The 18,694-nt window shown below is 43.0% G+C and overlaps 1 protein-coding gene across 1 annotated transcript; it reads left to right on the top strand.

Annotated features, from left to right (window-relative positions):
• Nucleotides 1-200: 200 nt before the first annotated feature.
• On the top strand, nt 201-2,456 carry LOC105035878 (uncharacterized). Its single transcript, XM_073253186.1, is given in 2 exon segments — nt 201-375; nt 2,170-2,456. Coding segments are annotated over 2 exon segments (462 nt in total).
• Nucleotides 2,457-18,694: the final 16,238 nt, after the last annotated feature.

The following is an 18,694-nucleotide window of genomic DNA, read 5'->3' as shown; positions in this document are numbered from 1 at the left end:
TGCACCGAGGACGATTACAAAGAAGTTAGTTATAGCCTCTTTCAAGGTGAAAAGCCTTTATTTGTCATTACATAAGGTTGATGTGTTTATGTTATTCGTGTAGTAGTAGAGTAGGAAAAACAACCGTTGAGTGTAGTCCTATGTATAACTTTCTCCAAGCAAAAAAAGGGAAGGGGGCACAGAGAGAGAGAGAGAGAGAGATGGCTAGAAAGAAAGAAGAAGCGGATGTTAGAAGCTATTCTAACTGGAAGAACCTCGTGATGTTGAACCATTTCCTTCGGCCCAAGGTGCTTGGCAATGTTGGCGTACCCCTCATCGACAGCATTACCTTCGAGGAGGAGGACATCTACATGCACCCCCCGATGGAGCTCTTTGGTTTCCCTCTCTTTCTCTCTCTCTCTCTCATTTTTCCTTTTAGAAATTCTCTCTTGTATATTTTTTGATCTTAATCTTCTTCATGTTCCTTTTCCTTTTAAGGAAACGGTGTCCACTGTATATTCTTGATCTTGGTGCCCAAAGAACCTTCTTCTTGTTCCTTTGCTATTTTGAAAAAATCTCTTGTATATATTCTCGATCTTGATATGGTTTATATTGATCCTAAAAAATAATTTTGATAATTACAAAATATTAAAACATAAAATTTAAACTAATATCTTTCAAAGTGTTTTATGAATATTTTTGTAGGAATACAACACCTAAAGTGGGCCTTGGATTCACTTAGAAGATTTTTTAACAAAAAAAAGATTGTTTGGAGTTGAATTTCTTAAGAAATGCTTAGTTCAAACCAAATAGTTGACTCATGGGTTAAAAGAGTTGACTATGGCATGCTTTGGCACCAGTATGTAGCTCTAGCATACAGGCGAGTCGACTCATTTATTGATCGAGTCGACTCTCTCAGTGTAACAGAAAATAATTTTTCAGAACTGGCAGGCGAGATGACTCATTATATTGGTGAGTCGACTCATGGACCATTTTGAGTCGACTCATTAGTTGGAGTCGACTCCTGAAGTTCTGACACTTCAAATGGCTAGTTCTGTAGCAAGATCCATTTTGTTCAGAATTTCTCCCAAAGGCTAGAATTCATCTCCAACGATCAAAATTGACTAGAATTGGCTCTAAAATATATAAATCTTGATGGAAATTGAATGACAAGTAAGAAAAATCAGGTGAGCACAAGAAAAAACTCATTCAAAGTTAGAAAAGCCTAATTTCAGCATTCATTGTTTGCAAGAGAGATCAAGTACTTCCAACTTAATTCTTCTTGAGATTTGTGAGGGCATTCAATGAGATAAAAAAGAGCTTTAATTGCTACCATTCAAGCCTACTTCGAGCAAGCTTCAATCGACAACAAATCTACTCATCCAATGAGTTTTCTTGTGTTGTAAAATTTTCTTACTCTAAATTTCTGTAACAAGTTTCAATGGGACTGAAAGTTGGGGATAGGTTTGATCCAAACTTTTAAATTGGATTGAGTGCCTTGGGTAAGACTTGTAAAGGTTTTGGTTAGTTGACTTAGTATAATCAATTGGATTGTTTGTGATCTCGATTAAAACAAGCTAGCTATATTCATTGGAATATAATGAAATTCCTAAATGAAACTTGGAGAGTAGACGTAGATGCTTGTAGTGCACCGAACTATAATAAATCTTGCTGTACTTGTGTGCATGGCTTCCTCTTCATTACTTGTATTACATTTAGCTTGCAATACATTCACTTCACTCGATTAAATTTTGCAAAAATTGCACATACTTGTTTAGATTTTTGAAAAACCAATTCACCTCCTTTTGGGTTGTCTAGTTGGGCAATAGTTTAGAATATTATTTTCTTGTTTATTTCTTTCTTTTTTCTTCTAACCTATGTTTCTTTAATTTCTCGATGAATTAAGCAAACTTGAAAGAGTCTTTCCTTCTCATGACATCCTTCTTATTAATAATTTCTTTAGTTTCAGTTTTTTTGTTTCAAAGCGGAAGTCTGCACATACTTTTATGAAATTTTGTTCGCATTTGTTCATAAATCTATGTGTCCCTCTTCTCATAATTATTTCTTGATGAATTCATGTTTGAATGACCTTCAAAATATCGAGGGTTCTAAGGTGGATCACAATTTTTGAGTTGTTCTAGACTTGTATTGATCAAGTTTAGCTCCACCTCTTACATATGTCATCTATAGGATCTGAGCTTGCATGGAAGCATAAGTTTTTCCTCACCAACCAGCTTCGGAATCAACCCAGAGCAAATAGGGCCCATGCAAAGGCCAGGGGTGGATACTAGCTAAGAACTAAAAAGCATGAGCTCATGAAGGAGATCGATGGCACATGTATGGGATCCATCGTATAGCTTGTCTTCAACAAGGGAATCTACATTAAAGACAGTAAGAAAACCAATTGGCACATGAATGAATACGTGATATTTGAAGAGCAGCCACTCAAGAGTAATGATCTTCAAGATGACAACTAGAAGGTAGGCTACAAAGATTCCAAGCACCAATTCTCTTTTTATGAAGCACCGGTTCTCTTTTATTTCATCCACCACTTGCAGAAGGAGACTTGAATTCTATGTGAATTATTCCAAAAGAATGTTGTAGGGGATAAAGAAGGTGGTAAATATAATTTTGAGTACTGTTGGTGCAGAATTTCGTCGAAGCCGGAGTTGCTGGAGTCGAGATGATCGCGGCCACCGTCGGGACCTGCAAGGGAAGTCTAAACCGGAGTTGGGGGTGCTCCGACAAGACTCTCCGATGCTCAAGTCAGTACTCTGCTTCAACAGAAATGAAGTGCTCGAGGAAAAATTTTAGCAGAGTTTTGAGATAGAGATCAGAGCTTAGAGAATAACGTATCTGGGGGGTCCCTTTTATAGATGGAGGAGCGTAACTGATTGACAGCGACATCCATAACCATCTGGTAGTGGGCTGCTCAGAGCCGCATGAAGTTTGTTACAGAGAGCAGTGGCGTCAGGGGTCGTTCAGGGCCATATGGAGCTTGTTACGGAGAGTGGAGTGGTGTCCATTGTTGCGACTTGCCAGAGAGTAGTGGAGCCCGGAGAGTGGAGCGACGTCCGTTGTCACGACTTGCCAGAGAATAGTAGAGCCACGTGGAATCCGTTGCAGAGAGTGGAGCAGGGTAGTGGCCATTATCGTGACTTGCCAGAGAGTTCGGATCTGTCGGTCGTTGCTCGGCTGGGACATCTGATGGAGCAGAATGGCTCTCGACTGTTGGTCTGGAGAAGCTCGGATGTCTCCGAAACTGCTGACGAGTCCACTGTTGTCGGATACCTTAGATGCTGATACTACAGGTGGGAGTCATCTACCGTAGAAGCTCGGATGGAGACTTTTCGTTGGCGAAGCCCGGTAGAAGTCTGATTGCTAGAGAGGTTCGTCTGGGATTCGCCTGATGCGGAAGCTTGTCTGAAGATGATCCATTGGAGAAGTCTGGTTTCATGAAGGATCTGGTGGAGGGTCGGCCGGTGATGGACTTCGGATGGCGTTGGAGAGATTCGGCAGACATCGGATGTGATCGATCGTTGTAGGAATCCAGCTGCCGAAGTCTGTCCGTCGTAGAAGCTCATTCGATATCCATCCGCTATGGGAGTTCGAATGGAGTCTGGTTCTTGTAGAAGGCTAAAAGGAGATCGCTTATTGTAGAGGCTCGATCGAAGATCGGTTGTCGTGGGAGCTCGGAGTAGCAACCTGGCCGGTGGGTCCTGTCCTATTGTAGAAGCTCGTCTGGGACCCGACTGCGAGGAAGCTCAGAGTAGAGATCTGAGGTAGACTGCTCGCTGTAGGGGTTCAGAGTAGACTGCTCGTAGCAGGAGTTCAGAGTAGATCGCTCATAGTAGAAGTTCAGAGTAGACCACTCGTAGTGGAAGTTCGAAGTAAATCGCTCGTAGTAGAAGTTCGGCTCTCGTAGGAGCTCGACTGAAATTCTGAAGGTGGTCGACCATCATAGAAACTTGGATGGAATCTGATTATTATAGAAATCTCATTATCGAAGAAGCTCGGATACTGACGAAGTTCGGAAGGAGTTCGGAGAATAGTTGATCATTGTGGAAGGTCGGCTGATAGTGAGGTCTAGAGAGCCTTTGGAGTGACCCGGTAGATGGATGGAGAAGCTCATTGTCGGAGAAGTCCGGAAGCTCGGACGGTCTAGGGGGTTCAGAGAGACACCACACAAGGTCGGAAGCCAAAAAAGCCCTGGAAGTGTCGGTCTTTTATAAACTTCGGCTAGGGGGTATTTTATACCCAACACCAGCCCCCTACTCCCGAGTTCGGGTTCTGAATGAAGGGAGTACAGAAAAATTCTCACGATCGAAGTGCCCCTCTCGATTTTCGCACTCGATGGCTGCCAGATATTTTGGCGCTTGGCGCACCGATGCCGGAGCTTTTTCAAATCAAAGTGATCCAAAAAGGTTTTTTTAGAATTCCTGCTAGGGCATGGCTCTAGGTACGGTGCAATAATAATTTTGTCAGCTGCCAGCCATTTTCAACAGCCTATCATAGTGAGTGGGACACGCGGCAAGTGTGGGTCGGCCAGAGGAGATCTGCGATCATAACCGCTCCGGGCCCTATTGCCTATTTAATTGCATCCTCCTCCTTCAGGGGTTTCACCTTGCTTGAGAGAGTCCTTCAGTCCCCTCTTCTTCCCCGAGAGCTCCAGCCTCCTTTAGCATCCTTTTCGGCCCTAGGCATCCTCTGGGTCTTCCATCATCCTTGCTGCCTTCCTGCACTCCCTAGGCCAACCTAGGTTAGTTCCGAAACTTCTTGCTGTTTTTCTGTTCTTTCTTCTTCGTATTCCCTTCGTTTAGTTTCCTCGAGAGCTTGTTTGCTATCTTTCCCGATTTTTTTTTTCGAGATTTCTTGTGGCTTTCATTTGGTTTAAAATGTCCTCCGATATCTCCTCCTCTAGCGGTTCTAGGAGTTCGTCAACCCCAATTTCTCAGAGTGCTTGTAGCGTAGACAAACCCATGGTTAGGGCTGAACCTCATCCGATCTTTGCACCGGACACCATCCCCAGCTCCTTGACTCTGGATGAACTCTCACCGATAAGGATTCAGTATAGAGTTTCTCCGAAGTACGAGCTGGAGCCTCCTGGGCCAACTGACCGGACTAGCGCCCCTCCTCCCAGCCGCTTCTGTCTATACCAAGAGGCCTTCCATGCCAGACTTCGGCTTCCACTTCCGCCTTTTGTCGTTGCTCTCTTTCATTTCTGAACATTTCTCTGGTCTCAGTAGCACCAAACTCTTTTAGGTTTTTGATAGGGTTTCTTTCTCTTTGTAGTTTAGCTGAAGTTCGGCCGACTCTTTCTTTGTTTAGAAACTTCTACACCTTCAAGTGTCACCCCTCGACAAAGGACTGGTGGTACTTCTCCCCCCAGATCGGTAGAAAAAGGTTGCTGAAAGGTGCCCCCTCTTCTATCCACAACTGAAAGGAGAGGTTCTTCTATATCCGATGCCCGACCTTGGAGCTAGGATTACCCCCTTGGGGCTCTCTGAGGGACTCCGTCCGTCGGGCCCCTAGCCTAGAGAGGGACGACCTTGAATCCCTCAACAAGCTCGAAGCCTATCAAGCCCCCCTCCTTTTCGAACTTCTGAAGGAATAACTCTTGTTCAACGTCGGCCTGAGTCCTTTTAACCCTACCGGTACCATTATCTCTCTCCTTTTTTCCTCTCTCTTTTCTTCTTTTTCTTTTTTTTTTTTGTTTCTTCTTCTCTTTTTTTTTTTTGAGCTGTATTGATCTTCCTGTATTGCAGACATGGACGCAGGCATGGCTCGAAGGTTAGCCTAGGGCCTCAAGACCCACAAGAGAAGAGGCATCTCGACCTCAGGGTCGGCGAAGAAAGTCAGGATGGAAGGGATGAGCTCGACCGCGTCTGCTCAGGTGGTCATTGCCGTCGACGTCCCTTTTGATGCCGAGCCCGAAGCCCCCCGAGCCCTTTCGACAAGTCCCCCGGTCGCGGATCCCGCTCCAGAGGCTCATCCCGAGGGGGCACCCGAGAGCGCGAGGAGGAGGAGAAAGAAGACTCTGGCCCGTAAGAGCCGCAGCCGCAAGGCTGCCGTCGAGGAGGAGGGTGGATCAGAGGAGGATCTAGGGGAAAATCCCTTCCATAATAGGGATCTAATAAAGGAATTGGTCGATGGGTGCATCCTGCCTGAGGTTGTCTGCAGGTTCGTCCATGCCGACCCTGAGCAGCGGGCCTGGGACTCTCTGGGGTCCTTCTTCGAGGTAGATCAATTCATTCCTTCTTTCTGTTTCTTTACTCCGCTTACCTTTCGGCTTTTATATTGACTCCCTGGCCGCTTTTGCAGGTGGGACACCAGCTCATCGCCAACATCGAGGTGATGAACGATGCCATAAAGGAGGCCTCCCAGGCGAAGGAAGGCCATCTGGCTGGGGCCGTCCGCCTCGAGGAGAAGATCGCTGAGGTCCTAAGCCTCCAGGAGGCACTGAAAAAGGAGGGACAAATCTCGTCCAATCTGAGGACCGCCTTGGAGGAGGAGAGAAAGAAGGCTGAGGCCGAAATCTCCGAACTGAAGGCACAGACTTCTAAGTTGAAGGCGCAGGCTTTCGAGTTGAAGGTGCAGATTTTTGAGCTGAAAGCACGGATTCCATCCCTGATCTCAGAAGCAGAGGCCCGAGCAGTGGAGGAGTTCAAGACCTCCTCCGAGATGGAGGACCTACAGGTTCAGTTCGGCCAAGATGCCTTCATCAAGGGTTTCAAACTCTGCCAAGAGAAGGTGGCTGGAAGGTTTTTCGAACTGGATCTTGGTTTTCTGGATGAGGCATCTGATAATGAAGCCGGGCCATTCGAAGCCGCTGTCGGTCCTCCTCCAACTGGGACCTCATTGACCGCTGCAGCCACCGCTACCGATCTTTCGGGGATGCTGAGCCCCTCCACTTCTGCCCTAGAGGTCTGGAACCTCTAGCTTTGTATTTTTTCTTTGTGGTGACTCTTTTCTTTTTCATTCTCTTGTACCTGAAAATCATTTGATCAATGAAATCGGATTCTTCTTTACAGAGGGCCCCCTTCCTCCTTTTTTTTTTTCTGAATTCTTTTCCTTCTCTTTTGTCTTCTTGTACTAATTTGAGTTGTGGCGCCTTTGCCTCCCAACGATAGTGCCCTACCGAAGCTCTTCCCCTACCACAGGGGATTCCTATGAAGTCGATGATCCGAGACCTCAAAAGAAAAGTTCGTCAGTTGACGAAAAAGTCTGAGAAGCTGGAAGGCGAACTTCACCGACTGAGGAAGAGCCATTCGAAAGTCACTGCAGAGGCTACCTGCTTTCAAGACCTCCATAGGAAGGGTCTCATGGAATATACCCGGAGGAAGGCCAACTTCGTGATGGAGCTTGAGGAACTCCGAAAATGTGCCAGCGACCGATCTTGGACTCAAGCTTCCAAGATCAGCTCCTTGAAGTCGAGCTGGCAGCTGCACGGGAGAAGATCGGCCAGCTGGAAGGGAGCTCATCCTGGGTCACAGTCCAAGCCGATCGCGATCGAGACTGGTCAAAGAAGTTCTCCAACCTTCAGAAGCAGCTGCAGGATGCCGAGACAAACTACAATGCCTACCGAGTCGGCTGGAGCGGGCAAGTAGAGGACTACCGAAGGAAGCTCCAGACGGTGACCGACGAAGTTGCCCGCCTTCGGAGGTAGTTGTTCGAGATAGTCCAGCCTATCTCTGCACAAAGCTTCGACGAGCTCTGCTCCTTGAGGAAGACCATGGCAGAACTGTCTGCGGCCCTTGGGTGGGGGGAGGCTGAACTGCAGTGGTTGAAGATTCAACTGATCTATGAGCAGCAGGTGGTCAAAGATGCCGAGGTGGTGTTCGAGGTCCTGAGGAAGAGGCTTCGAGAGTCGGAGGGCGAGAGCCGATGGTTCCATCAGATGTACCGGGATATGTTGCTGAAAAAGATGGAGCTAAAGGAAGAAGTTGAAAACTTGAGGCAATCCCTTACAAGGACCGAAACTAAGAGTTCGAAGTCGGAAGAAGCTGGGCTTCCTTAGAGCTTTTTCCTCTTTTTCTTTTCTTGTCGTCTCTCTTTTTGGCCTTCAAGGCTTTATAATATATACTTCACTAATGAAATGAAAAGAAAATTTTTCATTACCTTGTCCATTTGGGTATTGAATTGTCATTTACCGAACTCCTTTTATCTTTTATCTTGTTAGACACCATCGTTGTTTGGGAGTTCCCGATCATCGTCGTGTTGATTTACCTTTTGTGATTGTAGGTCTTTCCGAGGCCATTTGAGTTTGACACTTCCTCCCGGTGCTCAAGCTTGGGGATCCGAGCTTCTCGTTACTTTGAGGAAGTCAGTTTCTTCTCGGTCTGTGTTGAGTGCCCTTTTAGTGACTGAGGGTTTTTTGATAGGAGTATCCCTCCTCGTTGAGGCAAGGTCCCTTGTGTCTTTGACGCAGCTTGTTTTTCATTTATCGCTGGTGCAGCTCGTTGCTTTTCCTTTTCATCTCCCCCTATTTTATATTTACTTTTTTTTTGTGTTCGAGTGAGGATTTTCTCTCTGCTCTTAACGGGGTCGTGGGAGTGTAAAGGAGCCATTGAGGAGGCTTTCCTCCTCATCCGATCTTGATCGATCGGATCTTCGTTTGTGTCAGGATGAGGTTCTCCTCTTATTCCTGACATGATCAAATTCAACTCATGTTAGGATGAGGTTCTCCTCCTGTTCCTAACAAGACTGTGGGGGCACATAAGGGCCGTTGTAAGGACCTCTCCCCCTATCCGATCTTAAATAACTGGGCCTTCAACTTTGCTCATGTTAGGATGAGGTTCTCCTCCTGTTCCTAACAAGGCTGTGGGGGCACATAAGGGCCGTTGTAAGGGCCTCTCCCCCTATCCGATCTTAGATAACTGGGCCTTCGACTTTGCTCATGTTAGGATGAGGTTCTCCTCCTGTTCCTAACAAGGCTATGGGGGCACATAAGGGCCGTTGTAAGGGCCTCTCCCCCAATCCGATCTTAAATAATCGGGCCTTCGACTTTGCTCATGTTAGGACGAGGTTCTCCTCCTACTCCTAACAAGGCTGTGGGGGCACATAAGGGCCATTGTAAGGGCCTCTCCCCCCATCCGGTCTTAAATAATCAGGCCTTCAACTTTGCTCATGTTAGGACGAGGTTCTCCTCCTATTTCTAACATGCTTAACTTCAATTGTTGAAAGGAGCTGCTCCCTGTCGTTATGAGCTCAAGCCAAAAAGAAGACATACAAACATAAAAGAAACTTTTATTTGAGGCAAGGTTATTGGTAGTACATTCGTAGATTTTTCAAATCTCATTATCGCGGAAGGTCTGCCCTCTGTCGGGCTCCTTCAGAGATGGAGTTGATGATCCCAATTGGAGGCCGATCCTTAGGTTGGTCCTCCCTCCTTGGCAGCTCCATCTGTGGCAGGGCCCTTGGCTGATCTTCCCTACCCTCAGGTCGGCGTCGGATGAATCTGTCGAGCCGACCACGTCTGATGAGCTCCTCGATCTCATCTCGAAGCTGGATACAGTCCTCCGTGTCATGGTCATGGTTGCGATGATAGAGGCAGAACTTGTTAGGATTGTGCTTTCCGGGGTGTGTGCGCATCCTTTCCGGCCTTGGTAGCTGCTCCCTGACCTCCATCAGCACTTGAGTTTTCGATGCGTTGAGAGGGATGTAGCTGCAGAATTTTTTCGGGGGAGAGTCCCATCAAACTCTGCGGTCTGGTTTCCCCTGCCTATGAGCCCGAGGAGGAGTCTGGACGTGCTTGTGTCCGGAGGGAGTTCGAGAATGCGATCGAGCTTCACTCGATTCTTTTTCAACTACGGATTTGCTGGAGTCCCCTGCCTGCCACTGCTTCGCGGCCTCTTCGTTCTTCATCTTGAAGGCTTCTTCTGCTCGGGCATATCCTTTGGCCTGAGCCAGCAAATCGGCAAAGTCCCTGGGATACTTCTTTTCCAGGAAAAATAGGAGATCATTCTTTTGAAGGCTGTCCTTCAGGGCGACAATCGCAACTGATTGGTTCAAGTTCGGACCTCCAACATGGCGACATTGAAATGGTTGACGTAAGCTCGGATGGATTCTCCCTCCTTTTGCTTGATGTTAATGAGGGACTCCGAACTTTTTCAGGGACGTCGGCTGCTGACGAAATGAGCAACGAACTGGTGGCTCATCTGGTCAAAGGAGAAGATAGTACCTGGCTTCAGTGCTGAGTACCAGTTCCTTGCTGCTCCCTTCAAGGTAGAGGAGAAAGTTCGGCACAAGATGGCATCCGGTGCGCCATGGAGTAGCATCATTATCCGGAAGGCCTCCAAGTGGTCAATCGGATCCGAGGTCACATCATAGCTTTCGAATTGGGGGAGCTTGAAGTTCGACGGGATCGGTTCCTGCATGATCATTTGAGAAAAAGGAGGGTCAGTACAGATATCCTCACCGTAAGTAGGAGAGCATGGTGGAGCTCTTCGATCCACCGGTTCATCTCCTAGAGCCTTCGATCCAGGAGGTCCTCTCAACTGCGAGTCTCGAGGGTCTTCCAGTAGAGTGGAGGTAGGGATCCTCTGAGAGTAGAATCATGATCAGACTGAGGACTCTCCACCCTCGGATTCCCCTTTCTAGGGAAGACAGGACGATTGGCCTAAGTGGCCTGCCCTACTACCAGATCTTGGAACTCCAGCGATGCCCTTTCCAACTGCACAAACGCCTGCGACTGTTGCTGCTGTTGCTGCATGGCCTGCACTACTTCGGTGAAGTCTCTGACCTGCTGAACCAGCAGGTCGAACTGCTCCATACCGACCGCCGTTATCGGAGGAGGAGGAGGAGGAGCCTGAAAAACTGGAGGCGAGGCTAGCACTTGAGATCTGACCGCGGAGGCTGTGGATCGCCGGTGGATGCCTTTCGGGAAGGCATCAGGTAGAGATCTAGCAAGAGAAGGAGAAGAGGACATCGGAGAAGATGACCGGAGATAGTCTCGTCGAGCACTCCTTTAAGAACAAGGGTACTGCAAAGACACAGGCCCCTTCCTCTAGCATCAATTCTGTTGGTATAGAATTCTACCGAAGTCGGAGTTGCTAGAGTCGAGATGATCGTGGCCACCATCGGGACCTGCAAAGGAAGTCTAAACCAGAGTTGGGGGTGATCTGGCAAGATCCTCCGATGCTCAAATCAGTACTCTGCTTCAACAGAAATGGAGTGCTCGAGAAAAAATTTAGCAGAGTTTTGAGATAGAGATTAGAGCTTAGAGAATAACGTATCTGGGGGGTCCCTTTTATAGATGGAGGAGCATAACTGATTGACAGCGACGTCTGTAACTGCCTAGTAGTGGGCTGCTCAGAGCTGCATGAAGTTTGTTACGGAGAGCAGTGGCATCAGAGGTCGTTCAGGGCCACGTGGAGCTTGTTACGGAGAGTGGAGTGGTGTCCGTTGTCACGACTTGCCAGAGAGTAGTGGAGCCCGGAGAGTGGAGCGGCGTCCGTTGTCGTGACTTGCCAGAGAATAGTAGAGCCACATGGAATCCATTGCAGAGAGTGGAGCAGGGTAGTGGCTATTGTCGTGACTTGCCAGAGAGTTTGGATCTGTTGGTCGGAGCTCGACTGGGATATCTGATGGAGCGGAATGGCTCTCGACTATTGGTCTGGAAGAAGCTCGGATGTCTCCGAAACTGCTGACGAGTCCACTATTGTTGGATACCTTAGACGCTGATACTATAGGTGGGAGTCATCTGTCGTAGAAGCTCGGATGGAGACTTTTCGTTGGTGAAGCCTGGTAGAAGTCCGATTGCTAGAGAGGTCCGTCTAGAATTCGTCTGTTGCGGAAGCTCGTCTGAAGATGATCCATTGGAGAAGTCCAGTTTCGTGAAGGATCTGGTGGAGGGTTAGTCAGTGATGGACTTCAGATGGCATTGGGGAGATTCGACAGACATCAGAGGTGATCGATCGTTGTAGGAATCCAGCTGTCGGAGTCCGTCCGTCGTAGAAGCTCGTCCGATATCCATCCGCTAGGGGAGTTCGGATGGAGTCTGGTTCTTATTGAAGGCTGAAGGGAGACCGCTTATTGTAGAGGCTCGATCGAAGATCGGTTGTCATGGTAGCTCAGAGTAGCAACCTGGCCGGTGGGTCCTGTCCCATTGTAGAAGCTCGTCTGGGACCCAACTACGAGGAAGCTCGGAGTAGAGATCCGAGGTAGACTACCCGCTATAGGGGTTCGGAGTAGACTGTTCGTAGCAGGAGTTCGGAGTAGACCGCTCGTAGTGAAAGTTCGGAGTAGACCGCTTGTAGTAGAAGTTCGGAGTAGACCACTCATAGTGGAAGTTCGGAATAGACCGCTCGTAGTAGAAGTTCGACACTCGCAGGAGCTCGGTTGGAATCCTGATGGCGGTCGACCACCGTAGAAACTTGGATGGAATCTGATTACTGTAGAAATCTCATTATCGAAGAAGCTCGGATACTGACGAAGTCCGGAAGGAGTTCGGAGAATAATTGATCACTGTGGAAGGTCGGCTGATAGTGAGGCTTAGAGAGCCTTTGGAGCGGCCCAGTAGATGGATGGAGAAGCTCATTGTCGGAGAAGTCCGGAAGCTCGGACAGTCTAGGGGGTTCAGAGAGACGCCACACAAGGTCAGAAGCCGAAAAAGCCCTGGAAGGGTCGGTCTTTTATAAACTTCGATCGGGGGGTATTTTATACCCAACAAGTACCTTGATGATCAAGCTAGGTTGCTAGTGTTAGATGTATGTCCTAGAAGCCAATATAGCTGACACATTGTAATAAATGTAGGATACAATTTTGTACTTAATACATTGATATGATCAATAAAAGGACAAGTTTATTTTTCATTCAAGTATGATGTGTCCTTGAATCGTCCATGAAATTAATTTTCGATACATATTCTCAAAATATTGAGAATTAGATATATATATTTGATTCCTAAATACTCTCAATTATAGGATCATCATGAGGACGGTGATCGATTCGGATAGACTGGTGCATATATTGCTTCCTTTGGGATAGATGGGTCTCTAGTCTACAATATAGATGTTGGGTTCCGGTGATGTAGCAGATATAGATTTCAAAAATTTTTAACATGCATTCAATATTTGAAAATAAAGTTTAATATTTAAGCAAGATCACTGAAATACAAAACCCTAGGAACCTTTGATGATTACAATCAAACCATAAAAGCATGTATATCAGGAGAAGATCAGAAGTCATATACCACCATGAAGATCACGAACTGATAATTTTGAGATCTCCACGAAACTCCAAAGTAGAAGCCCTTCAATGGTGTGTTGGGAATTGTGTCCTAAAATCAATCGTATGATGATTGAGTTCATCCTTGTATATGAATATTGATCAATTGAATAATAGTTATTCTGATATTTTTTATCACAAAGTGACATCTTTCTTGAACTCTTGTACTGTGATGAAGTCTCTAAAACTATGCTAGTGTACGATAAAGAGAAGATTTATCGTATAGTTCTTAAACATGTTCATGACCAAATGATACGTCATTATGAGACAATGATGTTTATCGAGTGGAGGTCGTTGTGTGCTATATGGGTTGGTTATCCTTTTAATCAAAAAGTGTGATGATATTGGTATGGCATACAGGTGAGATACAGGGGTACATCATCATTAAACAAGTGACTCACCTGCTGAGCATTCTGTTGTCAAGAGCTGCTTACGAAATACATGGGTATAAGTGTCCTTCAGATCTAAGATCACCATAGTGACTTGTAAGCAACTCACTGTGCTTTGATGCCAGACTACCTGGATTTCTAATGCAGTGACAGAAGGCTACTGGATACAGTCAAGTACTTGCAAAGTCTATATGTGGATCAAGATGGGATTGACCCCTCCAAATTATTGGAGTTGATGTATCACTATATTTTAATTTAGTAAAGCCTTAGCCAGGATAATCCATAAGATGGATTTGAAAGGTTGAAATACAATGCGGATGAAGCAATCTCGGTTGACAGTTAACCTGAGACCATCCTAGAGCATCCAGGGTCAAAAGAATGAATTACACGATAACCATGTGTATGGATTCTGAAATATTCTTTTACAATAATTCGACCTATCCGGATGTCGAAAATCATTACTAGATAGTATCTCGATTAGTGTAGAAATTGATTCCTATGCTACCGACTTAGTGTTTGAACCTATGGAGTCATGCACACAAGTCAGACAAAGTAGGAAAGAATTGATCTATGTTTATATGTCCAATTTGGAAGTACTTGACTTGATTAAATATATAAGCTAACTTGATTGAGAATTAAGTTATGAATCAAACAGAATTGAAGAATTGACTATGTCTAGCTAGCACTACATATGAGGTTCAGGTTCGATCCAGGGGATGAACAGTTTCTGATCTATGATTCATAAAACATATAAAAGATTGGATTTAAGTACTAATTAATTTTAAATTAGATCTAAATTAATTAGATTTAATTAGATCTAAAATTCAAGTTAGACTTGATACAAAAGTCTTAAAGAGTTTAGGATTGACAGTCTTTCAAAATTATTTCGAACTAGCTTCGAATCGGATTCGAATCGAACCTATTTTGGATGAGATATGAGTATTATTACTTGCACTAAAAATACCTCCTCATGAAGCATGACCAAAATCTGGTTTGGTGCTTATTTAGGGCATCCCAAGTGGATGAGAGATTGGGTGCAAGTTGATTGTCATATGTGATGATAATTATATCTCATATAGGAATCCTTGTTTTATGAGTATTGGACCAATTCAAATCTGATTTGAATTAGGAGTCTTAATCTCATTAGATCATAAGAATTATCTATAAATAGAGAGAGTCTCTACCTACAGATGTATAGCAATAGTATAGCAAACAAATCAGATTGAGAGAAAAGAGAAAGAGAGAGAGAGGCGTGAGAAGAGAGAGAGGTCCCTTCCTCCCTTTGGCCTCTCCCCTTGTTGCCGCCCCTCTTCCTTTGGGCATGGGGTCTCTTTGGGTGTCCCACTTGCTGGTTTGAGGAGTCACACCAGTATATCTCATTTCTCAATTGAAAGTATTGTTAAGCCAATTAGATTGGAGTTCATCCTGCTTTCTTGCGGTATCTGACGTGTATGCGAAGTAGAGGGTCTGCATATTCAGACCTCCGTGAAGGTTTATATCAGATAATTTAATATTTGATTTTTGGTTTTACTATATTTTAGATAAAAATTTGATCATTAAATAAGTAAAATATTAAAAAAAATTTTAGATGCAACCTGGGCATCCCGGAGGAAAACTGTTTTCCTTCTCGATAACTGGTATCAGAGTAGGTCTGAAATATATGCATATAGAATAAAATTTTTTAAGATTATTTACATAAGATATAATTAAAATTTTTTATGAAATATTAAATCTCATTTAAATCTATTTATATAAAATTTTTGATCTAATTTTAATTAGATTAGAGGTACCTAATCAATGGTTGATTGAGATTATTATAAATATATTATAACAGAATTCTGTTGTTGCTGAATTTTTTATGAAAAAATAATATGAATTAAAATTTATTTTAAATCTATTTTAGTATAACTTTAATATTATTATTTTTTTTATGAAGTAAAGTTTATTTCAGATTTAAATTAAATCCATTTCGATGGATATTTAGATCTGAATTCTATCATAATTCAGCACTGTGTGAAAATAGATTTACCATGAATTAATTCTTTATGCATTCATATTTGTATTTAATTAATTTTTTATTTGATATCAAATCTGAAATTGATATTTTATAATTAGTATAAGATATATTTTAGATTTAATATAATGTATATGATGCATCAAATCTAATTGGATTAGATGAAGAACATAATTAATAAGATTAAGAATATGTTCATAACACAAAATAGTTTTGTCAATAATTATATGTTGATGTAATTATATATGAAATTAGATTTTAAATTTTAGTAGCCTAGTACTCGGATTGATGAGATCATCAGACCATCTGATCATAAGAGATTGAAGAGATTAATCTCTCTTTTGCCTATTCGATGGGTTCTCTTATAATGTGCAGGGGGTCGTTGTGATTCAGTTTCATGAAGAAAAAAACTGAATAGATTTTTATATATTATTTTGATCATAAATATATTTAGATTAGATTTAAAATGATTTATGATTTATTATAATAGGATAAAATTTAGATATAAAATTATTTTAGATCTGAATTACATATTGCATATGATGTAATTGATATTGATCTAAAACTTGTCATGATACATGAGATGTATGAATGAAGTTTAGATCATATCTATGTATATTTAATTGTTAAACATATTATAAAAATTATTTTCATGTATTGAAATATATAGTATGCTTCACCTGAAACCCTTGTAGAATAGTTCTATAAACTGAAACATACATTTCACACACTTAATTTTGAATTAAATTTGAATGATCTAGATTTGAGAATTGAAGATTATTAAGACACTACATAAAATGATGGGCAATGGGTTAGCATAAATCAGATCTTTCTAATAGGTTAGATCTAGGGTTAGAAACATATATGGATCAAATAGAAAAATTGATTAAATCTATCAAGTATTGAATTAGATTAGGTCAGTATTTTTCTAAATCAATCTCAATTATTGAAGTTTGATCAAGTTCATATATTTGACCCTAATAAATGGATCGTGATCATGGCTCCGTGGTCGAGCCCGAATCTTCTGGTGTACCCAATCGAAACTAATTAATCAGTTGGTATCTAAGGTAAGTTTGGCAGATTCGATCAAGTGATTTTTAATTGGGAGTTATTTACTTAGATGTGTCTACAGTGAGTTAAGGGCACATCTCTCTCGCTAATCTCACTTATCTAGCCAACATGGTAAATTATATTTTGATTAGATCACTAGTTGATTTGTACAAACCCATACCATTAAGGTGAATCAGTGTGATTGATTTAGGTATCTTTAGACCAGCTTGTGCTTAATCTTTTACATGACTTGGTGAAGTCAGTGGGAGGATTTGTAGCTTGCAGGTCGACTTCTTCTCTTATTCTCAGATCAATTAAATTAAATTTTCTAAATTATTAGGTCCATAAAGCGATAAAGTTATGAGATAACTTGATCATTGTCTCCCATTAAGGGGTGTGATAATGAGTCCAATATTTCAAATAAGCATTGGAGGCGCCACACGCCTAGTGTCTATTACATATTAAAATTATCATTCATCATATAACCATCATGATGTACCTTCAGATCAATGCTCAAGTTGGTCGAGCCATACTCGGGCCTGGACATCTGTTTTTTGGATGCACTTGATGTGTTATGTTAATGGTTAGACCTAACCAGAATTTTCAGTGGAGGTGCCACACGCCTACTGAAGGGACACTTGCGACAGAATCCATTGCTAGAAGTTGTTTGGAGAAACAATTAATTATGAACCTACCCATGGATACACTAGGGTTGGCCAAGCCACACTCAGATCCGAATGTAGTTCGTATGGATTCTAGTACCCACTAAAGAATTAATATAATTTTTCAAGTTGGAGGTAGAGGCTACCAATTTGTTAAAAATAGTGAGAGAATCTTTAGACTAAAGTCTATATCTTCAGGATTAAAAATAATTCATATACTAATAGGTTAGTATTTTTTTCTTTCAATTATGGCCAACACACTATCCCTCCGTATGCTGTTGGATAGTGACATACTCATCGGATCCAACTTTGATAGCTGGTATCGAAAGTTGAAGATCGTATTGGAGCATGAAAGAATTTTATATGTCCTTATGGATCAGGCACCTGAAGAATCTGTAGCCAATGCTCCTCGTGCTGTGAGAGATACTTACATGAAATGGCTCAATGACCGCACGACTGTACGTTGCGTGATAAGGGCAGCTATGAATGACGAACTTAGTCATAAGTTCGAGGATGCGCAGCTTGAGAAGATGATTCTAATGTTGAATGAGTCCTTCGGCACCTCTGAAGATGCGGAGAGACATAAAACCTCTGCGCAGTGTTCAATGCCCATATACGAGAGGGGACTTTAGTCATCGATCATGTATTATACATGATTGAGCAGATTGAATGCCTTAGTAAACTTAGCTTTCTGTTGCATGAACAGTTAGGCAAAGATGCTATCCTCAATTCGCTATCGAAATCCTACCTATGCTTTCTTTGTCATTATAGAATGATGAAGCCTATGGTAACCTACCATGGTTTCTAGGGTTACTGCAGACTTTTGAGAAGGATCACCAGCTCCAAAAAGAGCCAGTGAATTTAGTGGGAGGTTCATCTATAGGGTGTCGATCCTCTAGGAGAGAAAAGAAGAAAAAGATGCAGAAATCTCATGCCACTGATCTCAAACAGAGCAAAATGTCAAAAGTTGATAAGAGCCAGGCAGAGTGCTTATTCTGTAAAAAGTTGGCTCATTGGAAAAGGAATTGCCCTGCTTATATAGCCACCCTTGACCCAAACAGGCTTAAGAACAAGAGAAAGAAGCAAGTGGTTGCTTCACAAGGTATTTATATGATAACACCTTATAATTTTTTTATTTGTGATACTACTATCTAGGTATTGGATATCGAAAGTCTTATTAATATATGCAATTCGTTACAAGGACTATAGATAAGTAGAAAATTTTGAGAGGGTGAGCGATTTCTTAACGTTGGAGATGGAAGCCTTGTTCCAGTTTTGGCCTTAGAAACTTTGCAACTTGTCTTCGAGTCTAGTAGTATCATGTTGGATGATTGTCATTATTATCCCTCCTTTATGATGAATGTCATCTTTGT

The sequence above is a fragment of the Elaeis guineensis genome, chromosome 1 (genome assembly GCF_000442705.2).
Source record: "Elaeis guineensis isolate ETL-2024a chromosome 1, EG11, whole genome shotgun sequence".
Taxonomy (NCBI): domain Eukaryota; kingdom Viridiplantae; phylum Streptophyta; class Magnoliopsida; order Arecales; family Arecaceae; genus Elaeis; species Elaeis guineensis.
Note: the sequence above shows the minus strand (reverse complement) of the source record. Positions and strands in the feature narration are given on the sequence as shown.